Below are 17,243 nucleotides of genomic sequence, written 5' to 3' on the forward strand. Positions count from 1 at the left end.
ACCCAAGGTGTCTTCATAAAAAGTGAGAGGAAACATATTGACTGAAAAGTGCCGAGAGCTTGAGAACTTGCTGGACATGGTCCTCCTTCAACCCACTCAATCTATCAGCATAGCAATGCTCGAGCAACCACGAGGCTCCACTGCACCACCACACCGATGCATGATCCCATCAAAAGAGAACAAAACTGAACCACAATTACCCATGGTACCTAACGGCACCCAGCCACTAAACTTATCAAAGACACCCAATGGGAAGGCAAGTGTCGACAACTTCACGTAGTTATAAACTTGACTGTCACCGTCCATGCTCAAACAAATGAGCGGCACCCAAGATGTTCAAAGCATAACAATCGATCATTCACCTATGTCGAACGGTACCTACTATCTCTCAGTGGCTCACCCGATCGGCACTTAGAGAACATTCTCCTCAAGGTACCAAGATGCTGAAGACACCGTCCCATGCTTCGGCAACTACACAGATGCTATTCGGTGGCTCCTTTTTCTCAAACTCACAAGGTGACTTGTTCCATTATCTGTTGAAGCTACAAATACGTCTACAGGGCCACCAAGTGAATCACCCATATGCCGAACCTATACAGGGGGACTTGTCCTACTAATGGAAGATCAAACAACCACTCGGCCCCACCGAAGCATCACGGAGCCTTACCGAACCTTTGCTTACAAGGCCTATCCAAAGGAAAATACAGCTTCGGCGACGATCTGGTCGGCAACACAGCGCCTTGTTCGTCTTGTAAAAATCGGCGCCCACCCACAAAGACAACATGGAGGGTTGCCTACTGATCAGTAAGTGTGATGTCACAGCTGCTTTTCGGTATGTCGCCAACTCATCTCCAATTGAGTGAACGACCTTGCCGATCGGCAAGTCGACGACAGATCATGCGGACAGCCCCCATCCAACCTCCAAAACCATTGGCAACACTCGACAAGTCAACTACGGCACCTCCGCAAGCACCCAACTGATTTGGTAGGATGACGACGGAGCTTGAAGACATCTTCCAACCCATCAATACCATCGGACATGCCGACGACAGAACGAGAAGGAGAGCGCTCATCCAACCTCCAAACCCATCAGCAAAGCCTTTGCCAATTGGCAGACGTGACATCACACTTACCGATCGGTAGGCCGTCGACCGAAGGAATTGGACAACCTCCAAACCATCTCCAATTGAGCGACAATGACCTTACTGACCGGTACATCTACAAACCTATGCTTTCAATTGCTCAACAAAGATACTGATCGGTAGGGCAGCAATCAGCTCCTATGAAGGCCCACTTGCCGAAGCAAGCCCATCATTTTCTCTTCAGAAATTCATGATTCAATACATTTGGGCCTTATATAAGAAAAAGCTGAAACCTTGCATCCTTATACAAGAACAAGACAAATTTCTAAGGCCCACTTAACTTGTGGCAATCGACAACTTGCCACCAAGAATGGAGATATATCTATATATATAAAGCAAAAGGTAGAGAATGGTGAAACATTTAAAATACCATAAAATGTCCTTAGTTAATCAAAACATTAAGAATTAAAATTATTAATTAAATGAAGATAATATGGTAAATTCACACTTTTTCATATTAGAAATATCAAAATTAAAAGAAAAATCAAATAATGAATTATATTTTTATGGAGCACAACTACTCATTATCTTTTTTAATTCTAAAATAAATTTAAATATATCTATATATATAAAGTAAAAGGCATAGAATGGTGAAATATTCAAAATACCAGAAAATGCCATTGGTTAATGCAAACATTAAGAATTGAAATTATTAATTAAATGAGGATAATATGGTAAATTCACACTTTTTCATATTAAAAGAATTAAAATTAAAAGAAAAATTAGATAATGGATCATATTTTTATGGAACACAACTACCCATTATCTTTTTTAATTCTAAAAATAAAATAAAAATTAAAAAATAAAACCAATTGGCACATGCGCCAAGAGGGATAGTATATATTGTTTGTACCATATCTGACCACCCACTCACGTCGTGACACATGGAACGCCCTCAAGCCGTAGACCAGCTCGGTGGGCCATACCAAATGTTCGCTCGGCACTCATTACCGATTGAGGGTCGATGACGCAGATATCACTACCTCCACCAACCTTGGTATTGTCTACCGAGCGACCAACCATCACATCAATCGATTCGACAGACCTCGCAATTCTCGCCAAAGCCGAGAATCACGTGTCGACCTCCGAAGACACTCCCACGAGTCCCACATCGAAACTAAGTGCTAAGAGCATCACAAATGCTCTCTATAAATAGAGCCCCTTGGCCCAGCCAAGTGGTAAGACTTTCGACTTGATTAGTGCTTTCACTGTCACATAGAATCGCTCTTAGTCACTAACTTTGGCATCGAGTACCTTCGGCAGTACCACACTGTATCCCCTCCTAAATTCGGATCAGCCCCCACTCGAACCTTCGGACATCACGAAAGAAGGTCACTCCAGTCCTCAACCATCAGCATACTTGTAAGTTAGCATAAATTCTTATCTGTTCAGATTTAGCGCGAACATATATAAAGCAAAAGGCAGAGAATGGTGAAACATTCAAAATACCAGAAAATGTCCTTAATTAATCCAAAACATTAATAATTAAAATTATTAATCAAATGAGGATAATATGGTAAATTCACACATTTTCATATTTAAAAAAATTAAAATTAAAAGAAAATTCATACAGTGAATCCTATTTTTATGGAACACAACTATCCATTATCTTTTTTAATTCTAAAATAAATGTCTTTTAAAAAATAAAAATAAAAAAAAAAAAAAAAAGCCTCTCTCAAGCGCGTGCAGGAGTCCGTATTTATAAGGCCTACTGACCCCAAAAAAAAAAAAAAAAAGAAAAAGGCACATTTGCAATTCTTCCCTTCGACACGCTCAAGACAATCTGCTTTAATGGTGAACTCTTTTCTTCTCATTTCAATATTTTGCTCACTGTTAAATACTGTATTTGTTATTTTTATTCTCAAATTATTTGTCTTATTAATTATTATCTTTTATTCGACAGGACAATGTAGAAAGTTGTTCAGATGCTCACCTCGAAGACGAGTAGTGCAACATCAATTGTATTTTGCTACAATATGTATTTTGAATTTCAAAGTTTTGATATATTTGCGGATTGCTTATATGTTTTAAGGATGATGGGGATTGTTTATGTTTGAACTATTTAGAATAATTTTAATTGAATGCATAAAATTTTAGTACAGTATGGTGTCGTATGATTTTTTTTATTATTATTACCAATTAAATACGGATGATTAGAAAACTATTTCTAGCAAATATTATAATTCACATTTCTTTTTATTAATTTTTTATATAAAATAATTACATTTTTCGACCGCATTTCCCTCTTGGTAATGCATATTTCCAACAAAGACTTTATCATCGGAAATAGTTTCCGACAATAATTGCCTATTTCTGACAAAATTCCCCACGATCTAATCGTGTCGAAACAATTATATTTCCGACCACTTGTTCGTCGAAAATATTTTCCGACAAGATTAATCTACTTGCGACAAACTTTGCGACGAATAAATGTGGTTGGAAATATGTATTTCCGACGTAACTTGCCCATCGAAAATATTTTTTTATACTCTTTCCCGACGGGGTATTATATATTTTCCACAAACTCTTTTGGTCGGTAATGATAATTGCGACGAAATCTAGCCCTCACAAATAATATATCATTGTCGGAAAAAGTATTTCTGACAACACTCATTGGTTGAAAATATGAATTCACAAAAACAAGAAATCATGATAAAAGAACTATTTCCGACAATCAAATAAGAAATTACGATCACATGTACGGTCGGAAATAAGTATGTAGGGTCGTTTTAAAAATCCATTTCCGATAGAAATTTAACCAATAGCTACGAAGCATGGGCGTCAGAAATACATTATTTCCGACGTAATGGTCGGAAATGAAGTATTTGCAACCGAGCTTTTAGCGACGATGCCGACGGACTTTTGCCGTCGAAAAAGATATTTGCGAAGGCAAAAGGCTTTAACGACAAAATGCCCTCGCAAAGGGCTTGCTTTGTAGTGATACCTGTCGACGAACAATTTGCACGTCAATATCGCTACGACCTTCCACGTAGTTTCCTCGACCGCTTCGGGCATAGTTCACCATCTTTGGGTCCCGACGGTATGCTATCACTCAAACCCTTCTTAGAAAATCAAGGTCGGGCGGCAAGCAACCCTTAAGGGGATCCCGGTCCTTCCTTACGACTTACGGGTTTTATAGCCCGCTGACTCGCACACATGTCGACTCCGTAGTCCGTGTTTCAAGACAGCCGAATGGGAGCCCACAGGCCGATGCCCGAGCACCACAGATACCTAGGCATGCCGAAACAGCGCGTCGCCTACCACGATCCCGCTGACGGGTGTTTGTGGGCATATCGAGTCTGGGCTTTGGCGCCGTCGCAATCTGATCGGTCAACGCCTTGAGCCGATCAGGCGGACCACTTGTTATCGTTCCACATCCAACCGGCCGCATCACCAGGCCCCCTTCCGCTTCCACTATTCGACTATCTTTTCAAAGTCATTTTCATCTTTCCCTCGCTTATTCGTTTGGTATCGCTCTCTCTCGTATTTAGTCTTGGACAAAATTTACCGCCTGATTGGGGCTGCATTCCCAAACAATCCGACTTGCAGACAGCGCCTCGTGGTGCAATAAGGTCCGGCACAATGAGGCTTTCACCTCTCCGGTGCCACCTTCCGTGGACTTGGGCTCGATGCGCGAGGACACTTCTCTAGACTACAATTGAACACCATGGGCACCCGATTCTCAAGCTAGGCTATTCCCGGTTCGCTCGCCGTTACTAGGGAAAACCTTGTAAGTTTCTTTTCCTCCTCTTATTGATATGCTTAAATTCAGCGGGTAACCCCACCGACACTGGGTCGCGTTGAAAGCCGAGTTGGAGCCAAGCATTTTTCGAGCCCTTGATGCTCGATGACCGCACACGACAGCGAGGTTTCGCAACCACCGATTGTCGTGGCGTGCGTAATCGAGGACTTGATATTTATGCCAACCGTCGACGAGGCGCATGGGAGGCCATCATCCGCCCGACAAGGAGTAGATGGGGGCAACGACGCGTGTGATGCCCAGATAGGCTTGCCTCGGCCTAAAGGCTTGAAGCAACTTGCTCTTAAATTCACACAAGTATAGCATTTCGCCACGTTCTTCATCGATCAGAAAGCCAAGATATCCGTTATCGAGTTGTTTTGACATATTTGAAGATGACGACACTTTCGGTGTTCGTTTACGCCCGCTGTGCGGCGCAACTCAACCCCAAGATAAAGGGACAAGGAGCCGCAAGACCCTCGTCCCCACTTTGAAACTAGTTCTCGTGCCGTTACGCTGGCGGTTTCGACAATGACACTTCGCAGGTTCACCTACGGAAACCTTGTTACGATTTCTCCTTCCTTTAAATGATAAGGTTCAGGTGACTTCTCGCGATGTCGAGGGCAGCGAACCACCCACGTCGCCACGATCCGAACACTTCACCATACCATTCAATCGGTAGGGCGACGGGCGGTGTGTACAAAGGCGGGGACGTAGTCAACACGAGCTGATGACTCGCGCTTACTAGGAATTCCTTGTTGAAGACCAACAATTGCAACGATCTATCCCCATCACGATGAAATTTCAAAGATTACCCAGGCCTGTCGGCCAAGACTATAGACTCATTGAATACATCAGTGTAGTGCGCGTGTGGCCCAGCACATCTAAGGGCATCACAGACCTGTTATTGCCTCAAACTTCCTTGGCTTAAGCAGCCATAGTCCCTCTAAGAAGCTGACCGCGGAGGGATCCTCCACATAGCTAGTTAGCAGGCTAAGGTCATGTTCATTAACGGAGTTAACCAGACAAATCGCTCCACCAACTAAGAATGGTCATGCATCACCACCCATAGAATCAAGAAAGTGTAATAACCCAAACCCAAAATTAATATTTAATTATTAATTTATTTGAGAAAAAGACAAAAATAACCCTAGAATATTTTATTAGTTTAAAAGTTGACTTTTTGACCGGGAAGGAATTTGGGAATTTTAGTTGTACCGTTGCGTGAAGCGCGACGAAGCGAGTTCGTAGACTTGTAGTGGACTCAAATCAGAATTGTAGAAGGAGTTACGATCAAAAGAAGTTCAGTGGCATAAGTAAATATTTCGAAGTTCAGATTTTATAAACCCAGTTTTCTGGTTTCAAGAGGACCAGCCGACTTTGGGAGCTGTTTTCTCTCGGCTCCTACCTCCGATAGGCAAGACCAGTGCGACGAACCACCAAACTTCCCTCTTCCAACTTCAGCCCTTCGCCACCTCTATCTGCGGCCATAGTCACCGGAAACAGCCGCGAAACATGCGATGTTCGCGGTTTTTCGTAAACTTCGCGACTCGTTCTCAGTCATCCGCCACCATTTCCGGTGATCCGGTATGGAAACTCATCTATTTCTCGAGCCCTAGCTGCTGGTTGGGTAGGATTTCAGAAATTTCTAGCGTAGATAACTCGATCTTGGATCCAAAGTTTAGCCGAATTTGGGTTGAGATTCCCACTTCCGCCGCTTTTGGGGTAGGTCCAGAACAAAAGTGGCTCCAAATATGGTGTTTTACCTAGGATAGGAGTCTTGAGCGAGATGTTGAGATTTTCCGGTGAAGCGTTATCGCTTAGGCACCACCTAGCGTGCGCGAGGGTGGAGACCACGATCCCTAGAATGATCTTCTAGTCCTCACGAGCGTGAGATTTTGCGGATCTTAATTCGGATATCGTTTGAAACCGAACGGATCTCGCCTCTTTTGCGATTTCGGGTTCAATACGTTTGAACCGTGGATCGTAGTTAATTCCAAGTATGTTAATCTAGACTTTCCGGATCGTATAGTATTTGTGATCGTAAAGCGAGTCGGATACTCAAGAAATGTCACCCTAGAGTGAGGTTTGATAAAACAAACCATTATAGGTCAGGAGGAAAGAACTACGTGTGGCTTGATCTCTCGATACGTAGGCGACCTACGATTATCGTGCAATACGAATCGAGTCCTCGCTTATTCTTGGGACATTTTAGTCATTTACGACCCACGTTTACAGTGTCGCTTTAAATTTCGACTCGGATTCCAAAGTGGAAATTGGGTCAGTCGTTTGAAAGAGCTCTCATCTGTCAATCTTACTATGTCTAGACTTAGTAAGTTTTCCCGTGTTGAGTCAAATTAAGCTGCAAGCTCCACTCCTGTGGTGCCCTTCTATTAATTCCTTTAAGTTTCAGCCTTGCGACCATACTCCCCGAACCCAAAACTTTGATTACTCATAAGGTGTCTAAGTCCTAAAGTAACATCTGCCTATCCTGGTCGGCATCATTTATGGTTGAGACTAGGACGGTATCTAATCGTCTTCGAGCCCGCAACTTTCGTTCTTGATTAATGAAAACATCCTTGGCAAATGCTTTCGCAGTTGTTCGTCTTTCATATATCCAAGAATTTCACCTCTGACTATGAAATCGAATGCCCCGACTATCCCTATTAATCATTACTCCGATCCCGAAAGCCAACAGAATAGGACCGAAATCCTATGATGTTATCTCATGCTAATGTATCCAAAGCGTAGGCTTGCTTTGAGCACTCTAATTTCTTTAAAGTAATAAGCACCGGAGGCACGACCAGTGCCAATTAAGGCCAGGAGCATATCGCCGGTAGAAGGGACGAGCCGACTAGTACACACTATACATACGCTATTGGAGCTAGAATTACCGCGGTTGCTAGCACAAGACTTGCCCTCCAATGGATCCTCGTTAAGGGATTTAGATTGTACTCATTCCAATTACCAAACTCTAATAGCCCGGTATTGTTATTTATTGTCACTACCTCCTCGTGTCAGGATTGGATAATTTGTGCGTCTGCTGCCTTCCTTGGATGTGGTAGCCGTTTCTCAAGCTCTCTCCTCGAAATCGAACCCTAATTCTCACACGGTCACCGCCATGGTAGGCCACTATCCTACCATCGAAAGTTGATAGGTCGATATTTGAATGATGTGTCACCAGCATGATGGTTGTGCGATCCGTCGAGTTATCATAAATCATCAGAGCAACAAGCAAAGCCCGCATCACCTTCTATCTAATAAATGCATCCCTTCCAGAAGTCGGGGTTTGTTGCACATATTAGCTCTAGAATTACTACGGTTATCTAAGTAGTAGATACCATCAAACAAACTATAACTCGATTTAATGAGCCATTCCCAGTTTCACGAGTCTGAGTTAGTTCATACTTACACATGCATGGCTTAATCTTTGAGACAAGCATATGACTACTGGCAAGATCAACCAGGTAGCATCCTTTTCCGACATTGGCTTCGTGAAAGACAAACGACATTGTGGGTTGAGAGCTCGCCGTGGGCACGACATCCGTGCGTGTCGGCGAAAACGCTTCAAATTGGATGATCGGAGGCGAAGACCCCGCTACCGCTTAATGCACTGCATTCGAGATCTGGCGAAACTTGTGGACCTTCATAATCTCACGATGAGCCGTGGGTTGATCGGGACACAAGTATTGCTAGAACGCGTCCTTCTTTGCCAGCGAAGGGCAAGATGAAGAAATGGACAACGAGAGGCACCATTCCTTAACAATAGGTAGCTCCCACCATCTCCTATCCAATCTGGAAGGAGACAATCTAATTCCGTCAAGAATGTCCAACATCTTGATCACCTCAACTAACTCCCTCTCATTTAGATTCCTCTTAAATCCAAAGTCCCAATTATAAGGGAACACCTGAATGTCCACGAAACAAGACATGCATGAGAAGTGCTTCGTAGACAGCGTGAACAATCTTGAAAAAATATCCTTCAAAACCCCTTATTTATGTGGCTCTCTTGGCCTGCTAGTGGATTGATGGTCTTGTCTGGCCTCTCTTTCCGATGCAATTCATTTTCGAAATACCATAACAAAATCTAATGGCAAGTTCCAGGAATTCTTGTTGCTAACATTTTTTATTCAATTAAGAAACAATTTGTATGTCTTTACAACAGCAGAACCTAACTTATCCTCATCCTCCCAACAAGGGGTTGCAGAACCAGGTGTTCTGTGACAGTCAGACCTGTTTGCATTACTTAACTGCTAATTTTACATGCCAAAAGATATTCACACCCTCACCTTATCTGCGGCCTCCTTAATTTGCGCAATAGTAAAAATGCCAAAGAAGTCATCATCTCTGATTCCATTGATTACAGCAAGTGCAACATCATCAACACTTACAGGTGGAGCCAAGAGCAGATCGGATGCCGGAAGAGAACTCAATGGTTTGGTAAAGTTCTCTGTAGCACTCATAATTCTTTCCACTGGTTCTCCTATCAGATCCAATGGAAGCTCAAATCCATCCACCCTCCTTTTCCCATATATGAAACCAGGTCTTAGCACAATACCTGAGGACGTTAAATTCAAAAGAAATGTAAGGAGAGGAAGAAAGGAAACGGCTAAATATAAGGAGGGAAGGCAGATTTAATTAGTTAATCAGTAAAGCCAGTAAACAACGTCGGTATGATTTATGTAGGTATATCAATGAGCACTAAATTAACAAAGTTGCCAGTTGCTCCAATTTAGCTGAGAACTCTTTATCAACTTAAACAAATGGGCCAAAGGGCTTTAAATAATGATGTTTTCCAATCAATTAAAAACATTTTTCTAACAAAGACTATTCTTTCACTCATCATCATTGCTTCTTTAGCAAAATACTTGATAACTAATTTTACACGTTCCACACTTAGTCCTCTAAAATTTCCAAAACCCGAGAAAAAACTTAGGTATTACCAGAGTTGGGATATTTGGAGAGAACCTCCGATTCAGCTTTTCTCTTTCCTGTGAAGTATCCTGATGAAAGTAAAAATGGAGGCAGATTGTAATCATGCACTGAGATCAAGATAAACTTGGGAACTCCTGCCAAGGAAAAAAAGAGGAACATAAAAGTTACATATCTAGCGTCTTTTGCGTGCAATTGTGAGACATAAGAGTAGCTTTAATTAAGGAACATCTAGGATATACATAATGAGACCATCATTGTTCCATTAATGAATATATGATGAGAAATTTTCAAAATGCATACCAGTATGTAACTTAATATGGAACAAACTAATGTTTTGGGTCCACTCAATAAATGGTTTTATGATCTTAACCTTTCATGTTTTAAGTAGCCACACAAGAAATCAACAAAATCGGAAATCAACTAGCCATTTGAACGTATTCGCCTGTTAAATTGATTAATGTGAGATGACTATTTACTTCAGAATTTGGGTGATTGTTTGGATGGACAATCTTTGAAGGGGAACCTAAAAAAGGAATAGTTCAGATCATAGAGCCACACCGTTGAGTACCTTAAATGAATGTTTCTTGTATGCATTTCAAAACAAATTCAGCATGTGTGTATATATACAGTTATGCTCTAGTCCGGACGTCTGTATATTTTTTAATATGCAGATGTGCTGGTTTAGCCATTTTCCTTGCATCCAATTAGTTGTTTTTAGATAACTCACAGCTTACATTTTATAAAACAAAACAATGAGAGACCAAATAAAAGCAGCTGTCAATAGCATACCAAAACAGAGGCAGCCTACAATGGGACATCAAAACAAAAGCGGTGGGAAAGTGGTGGAATATATGTTTTTACTTCCTATGCACTAATATACAATGATATGAAAGTTTTTGAGTTGACGTAGTAACACAAGAAGTGAAAGAAAACACAGACATTAAGCAAAATACAGATGTCCGCATTAGAGAACTCCTATATATACACTTTGACTACCAGCTTGACCAGAGTCAAACCTTATAGCCTTAACCATCTCCCTCTTTCAAAGAACATTGCTGAGAAGAATTCTTAAGCTTCCTCTATCCGTTCCTAACGGGTGTTGACTCTCTTGGGAATTCAAGGGTCACAACAAGGTGCCCTTAATGTTTTGAGGGTTCTATGTTATCCTCTCTATTTTGGTGAACAAACAAAAAGTTAGAAGTCCTCAATTGTACTAAACTTATAAATAATAATAATAATAATAAAACTACTGTCAACTTATAGGTCCTTCAAAGGCAGTACCTTGACTCAGAAAAGTGAACTAAAAAGAACTAGGAAGATCTACTGAAGACTCTGAAGAGAAATTGCATGAGTAGCTCTACAATTGTTATTTATGAATTTCTGTTAGCTTCTTGTTGCAAAGAAAACAAGCATGATGAATAGAGTTTAGACAGAAGGTTACTTATAAAAGGGAATGAATAAAAGAGAGGAAAGTGAGAGAGGGAGGAAGCTTCAGTACCAAGAAGAGTGAATCAAATAAGGGAGATTCACTATTAGACTCAATATAGGGGTCCAAATCTTAAAAAAACACTATATAAAATAGACTTTAGAAACACACCCAAAGCCCATTTACAACATAACAAAGAGGCTTTTAACTTCTTATAAATTACAAAACTGCCATCAATTTCTTAAAACGAGCCCAACCCCAAAACCTCATAAAAATACCCAAAAAATTCAATAGGGCATCAAAGTAATTTAATAATCAAAATTAAATTCAATAAGGCCAGCTGTCATTTTTTGGGTTTTTTTTGGTTTGTTTATAGAAAATAAATGGGGGTAGGGTTTATCTATATTATTAGTGCTAAGAATGGGTATATAACTAAATATCTCATCAAATAATAGATGTAGCAAAACAGAAGGAAAAAATCAAGCAAAGGAGTATAATTTACTGCAATATGATAATTGACATCACTACCATAATCCTTTGCAGCATTTACAGCAACAACATTTGCATCCCCATTGATCCTTTGCATCTGTTCCTCACTGCCAAAACCACCGATGGTTGAAACCACAGCAGTGGCCCCAACAAGTACGTCATCCCAGTTTACGTAGAAAACATCTCCTGCATCACACGAATTACTTCAAAAATTGCATGCCATTTAACCAGCCAGTCCAAGATGGCATCAACTTGAAGTAACACATGTTATGACATATTCAGAACAATGACACCAATAAACTCTAAAAGTGAACCAATGGTTTGGTCGAAAGGAATAAGGCCACATCATGCTCAAGCTAGGGTTATATCATATTCACTTCAATCACACATCATAAATTTCCAGGTCAACATTTTTACATGCATCAGTTTTTATCTCATTTTACTTCTATATTCTACATTCTCCAGGAAGCACCAAGAGCAATCTTCCCTCGTCACTTTATTTTATTTTTACAAATATCATTTTCTATTTCGGAAAGGATTTTTAGCTGTTTTGCCCCCTGAACTATTAGGCAATTCAAACTTACCCCCCTAAATTATTTCGTCTGCCGATTTAGTCCTTTTACTCATAATAAATATTAAATTTCACCCTTACCGTCAAGTTTTTCTAATTTCATCCACTTTTCTGTTAATAACAAGGACAAATTTGTAATTTAAAAAATATATAAATTAAACCCCTTTGAAATACGAATTATATTTTTAAAAGTTAGAAGAAAATCAACAAAATGGACAAATACCCAACACCAGATCCCTATCCCCTCCCTTTTCTCTCAAATGGCTTCTAAGCTACAATGAAGTAGAAAGATCTAGTTTGGCTGCTCCGGTTAATTGTATGTCAGCGCGGGCGACTGAAGCTGTGGCAGCTGCGAGAGGTTTAGATTTGGCTGTTCAACATGGGTATAAAAATGGGATTTTGGAATCTGACTCACTGGCTCTTATTGATGGTCTAAAAGGGAGTGAGAAGAATTGGGCTTTGACAATTTTGTCTATTATCAATGAAATCAGAAGCAAGTCTTCTCTGTTCTTGTTTCTGATGGACTTACTGCCCTCCCCCAGGGCAGTTGGTCTTTATGGTTTGGGGAAGTTCTTTTTGGCTGGGGTTGGTTTAGCTTGAGCTTTTTCCCTTTTTATTGTTCCGTCTTTTCTGTAGCTTTCCTTTTGCTGGACTCTGTCTGGTTTTTCCTTTGCAATGAATGAGATTTCGACCAAAAAAAAAAGATCTAATGTGCTTGACTCCCAGGCCTTTCGAGCATCATGAGTGGAAGCTTCATGTTCTTAAAAACTTAAAAATTAGAAAGTTTTTTTAAATAAAATAAAAGAACTAAACACTAAGATTGAAGAATGTAACATACCTGGCACCAGTTAACCTGATCTATCCATGAACCAGAGTAAGTAGGACGCCCTGACCTGCGAAATTGAGCAAACATTTCACACATAAAACAATGGAACTCAAAATTAAAAAGGTGCAGGCCAAATGACAAAAGCAATGATGTCTTCAGCACCTGCTTACACCAATGACCTCTATGCCTTTGGACACCGCAGCTTTGCATATAGCAGAACCAACAAAACCGCTGCCTCCTAATACGACAACCTACTAAAGGGAAGCATACGACATCATTCATAGGCACAAAAAAATACCCAACACAACAAGTATCTGAAACTGAAGCTGAGGAATTAAAAACGAAAAATTGATTTATAAACTAAATAAATGTGAAATTGTTTGCAAGTTGTGTGGTGCTTTGGCTTTGGCTTACCCGTTCAGGCTTAACATCAGCCACAACATCTATGGTGGCGGAAACGGAATTGAAGGCGTCCTTGTTCACATTTGCCTCTGCATATCTGCATTTTATGCTGAACCTGCATAACCAAATTCAGATTTCAAGATTCTTAGCAGAAGAACACCAATTAGTTAAGGCAAGGCAATACCAAATAAAACCCTCTCAAAGTTCCAGCTGAAGGGAGAGAGAGAGAGAGAGAGAGAGAGAGAGAGAGAGAGACGAACCGGGTCTGGAAAAGCGAGTTGGGCCTGGAGCCCGCTGGGAAGGAAGCTCCACGCAGAGGAGAGGGAAGTGTGAAAATGGCAGGGAGGTGCAAAAACGACGCCATTTGACTGAAACAGACGACGCTCGCTCAGCTCCGTAGACTTTGAGGTGCAGAGCGTCGCGTAATTCAGCCCCATGTGGTGTGTTTTAGCCTTTGGATGGCTGATATGAAATGCTTGTGGGACCAAAATTTTGTAGTTTGTAGATGGGAGAAGGGAAAACAGCGCAAAATTTTGTACTTAAAGCTACGCATTTTGCAAATAGAATCTATAAATACGTACTCATTGCCCACTTAACACTTTTTCTCACTTTTTCTTCTCTCTCCCTCTCTCTCTCTCTCTGCCAAGGATTGAAATATCGGCGATCACCGATATATCTGCCACGGTATTTTCAATGCCCAATCTTTGGGGTAAGGCCATATATTCTTCGACGATATATCCCGATAAGTGCGATATTCAGATATTTTGCCGATATCCCCGATATTTCCCGATACCCATAACTGAACCCAAAAAAAATTCAGAAGTTTTGAAGGCAATTAAAGCAAATTGAAACAAAATAGCTAATCCTTGCTCAAAACCCTATAATTTATTAATATGAAGAATCTATGCACATTCCACTACCCACATATCTCCAATCTATCTGAAGAGGACATGGCGTTCAGTTTTGGATCTATGAGCATAGAACTAGACCTAGTACTAACTCAAATGAATCTTATGATGTCTATGTCTATGTTTATGTCCGTCTAATTATAGTGGAACTAGTTATGAAGCTCAAGATGCTAAAAAAAATTATGGACCTACTAGTTGGTTAATCTAACTATCCCATATATGGGAGGACAATAGGGAGCTCAAGAGAGACCTATGTGCACTATGTTCAAACATGACTTACAAACTGCACATGACTTGGTATGACTATTGTATGAATCTAGATGGTTGTTCTCATTGTTTGAACCTCATTGAAGCTCTTCATTTATGTAGATGGACACTTATCTAAATTGTAATACAATGTTTAAACAAACTATGGATTTATGCATGGTTTATTCATTCTAATTAACATTTTATTTTCAGACTTTTCATTAATGCGCATTACATACCACTTATATTTCATCATATGTATATCTTATTATTAGTAAATTTTGAGTTTTATTTGTTCAATACATTTATTGATAATGTACAAAACATCTATGAAAGTTTTACACAAAAATTATGTGTTTCAATGCCTATATCTCATTTTTGTTGATTTTTTCCCGAAACCTAAAACGATAACGATATATCCCCCGAAATATCCGTAAATTGGAGGCCCGATATTATCTGCATGGCCGATATTTTAATCCTTGCTCTCTGCGACCACCGCCACTTTGTCTCAGCCCTCTCTTGTGAAACCCATCTCATTTTGTCATCTTCTATTCTGAATCGTGAAACCCACCCTCGACCCCATCTTCTAGCTCTCTCTTCCGAATCGTCTAAAATCGCAGCTTTTTCATCTCGGCTCAATTTCATCGCCGACCTCCAATAGGTTGTCTTCTTTTATTCTTTGATGTACTTTTCTAAATATGTGTGGGTTTCTATCAAATGGGTTTGTTTTGATCGCTTTGGTTTCTTGCTTTTAGTTTTTATGGTCATTTTCTTCATCTTTGTGGGTTTCTCACATAATTTGATGTTGTTATTGCTCTGGGTTATCTAATTTCATAATTTGATATTGTTAGTGGTTTCGATGAATCCTTATAAATATAGAGCTCTTCCAAATTATTCTTCACATCAAAAATATGTTCCTCCAATTTCATCAGTGAGAAAGAGTGAGTTTTGGAGAACTGTTCCAGCTTACTTGAGATTTTGATCTTCGTCGCACATCCAAGTTAATTCAACTTGGAATATTTTTTTCTTTTGTTCTGACTTTTGGCAGCAAGGTGTGTGCCTGTTAGTTGGTAATTGGAGCTGTGAGGCATGAGGTGTGTTTGGAGGGAGCTTCTACAATGAGGAATTAAAGTGAGGAGGTTATTTGAGGAGACCGATCCGACCGTCAAAACATTTAAAATATTTAAGTCCCATGATTTTTTTATATTTGTTGATGGTAAGATTTGACCTCCTCAAATAACCTCCTCACTTTAAGCCCTCATTATAGCCTTTCCGTAGGTGTGTGTTTATGGCATAGAGCATGGCTGGAGGCCTGGAAGAGATGGCAGGCTTGGGCTTACGTGCACTTGGCTCGAAGGAGACGCTTGAAGTTGAAGACGCACTAGGCCTCATGCGTGAAAGTTGGGCCAAGAGGCGTCCGGAGTTGGTGGGCCTTGTGCTAGGGGGCGTCGATGGGCCAAGCTAAACAAGAGCACGTCGTGGGCCACGCGTGCACAACAGGCCACATACTAGATGTGCGCCTTGGGCTTGAGGCACGAGTTGGGCTGGAAGGAGCTTGGACCTAGGCCGACGCAAGTGGGCTCAAGCGCCACGCTGGCTTCTCCTATTTGCTGCTCCAAATCTGAACCTCTTCATTTTTTCTTTTTTTTTTGCTACTTTTTTTTCCTTCCACCCTTTTTTTCTTTTTTATTCTAACTTGCAAAAAATTTTCCTTTGCAGTTGTTGATCATGTTTTTCGAAGATGGAAGCAAGTCGCCAAGCTCTTAAGTGCCTTTGTATCTATGGGAGCCTCCAAGTGTAGAAGAAGAGGTTAAGTGGCTAATCTGCCTTTGCATTACAGTGAGGCTTAGTTCCAAAAGTGGCAAGCCGCTTATGCTTTTTCCATTCTTGATGGCGTGCATATCAAGTGGCGAAGCCTTCATTGATTACCTGTCTATGTGGATGCAAATGATCCAGATGCTAGGATCATCACCTTCCGTCCTTTTCATTTTTCCTTGAGCTTCACCTTCCTGTTGTCAAAGTTTTTAAGGTGGTGTTCTGGGTCATGGGGTGTGCTCCGAGTCGTGTACTCAACGCTATTGGGTGATCATGTGTTTGAGAATCGAGCCGTTTCTTTAAGCTGCAATTGACAATGCGATCCTACTTTTTCGAAGTGAGGCGCTCTAAGAAGTACACTCAAGTTCGCATCTATAATGCCAAGTTGTTTGACAACTGCAGTCAAGGAGACCACGTATGGCATGACGACGTACTGGAAATCGCGGATGGTGGGAAGGCAATGTTGATGATGGTCTGCTAGTTCCCATTTCCTATTACAACTGTATGTCATTTTGTCGCTTTTGATCTGCTATCTTTTTATTTGAATTTCTTGAAATGTGGTGATTAACTTCTGTCTTTTGCTTGAAGCAATCGGCATCTACAAGAAATTGGAACTTGGGTTGGACATGGCTAAGGTCGGCCAAGCTCTGAATGTCCCTCTGAAGTTTCGAGAGTATCGAGAGGAAGTTGGTGGGTTGTCCCTTGCCTAGAATGTTGAGAGATTGAAGCAAAATGGTCCCGATC

General features: G+C 40.7%; 1 protein-coding gene and 1 pseudogene across 1 annotated transcript; both read right to left on the bottom strand.

Annotated features, from left to right (window-relative positions):
• Positions 1–5,410: 5,410 nt before the first annotated feature.
• Positions 5,411–8,351, bottom strand: LOC148915540 (18S ribosomal RNA; annotated as a pseudogene).
• A 635-nt stretch (positions 8,352–8,986) lies between these two features.
• LOC103336825 (NAD(P)-binding Rossmann-fold superfamily protein) lies at positions 8,987–13,981 on the bottom strand. The gene is made up of 7 exons (XM_089041594.1): positions 13,791–13,981; positions 13,543–13,645; positions 13,291–13,379; positions 13,143–13,195; positions 11,771–11,920; positions 9,825–9,950; positions 8,987–9,439 (listed from the first exon to the last, which is right to left on the bottom strand). The coding sequence occupies exons 1-7, from the start codon at positions 13,892–13,894 to the stop codon at positions 9,159–9,161; spliced, it is 906 nt and encodes a 301-aa protein (XP_088897720.1). The 5' UTR covers positions 13,895–13,981; the 3' UTR covers positions 8,987–9,158.
• Between the last annotated feature and the right edge of the window lie 3,262 nt (positions 13,982–17,243).

Source organism: Prunus mume, linkage group LG7 (assembly GCF_029339155.1).
Source record: "Prunus mume cultivar Tortuosa linkage group LG7, ASM2933915v1, whole genome shotgun sequence".
In the NCBI taxonomy this organism is placed as follows: domain Eukaryota; kingdom Viridiplantae; phylum Streptophyta; class Magnoliopsida; order Rosales; family Rosaceae; genus Prunus; species Prunus mume.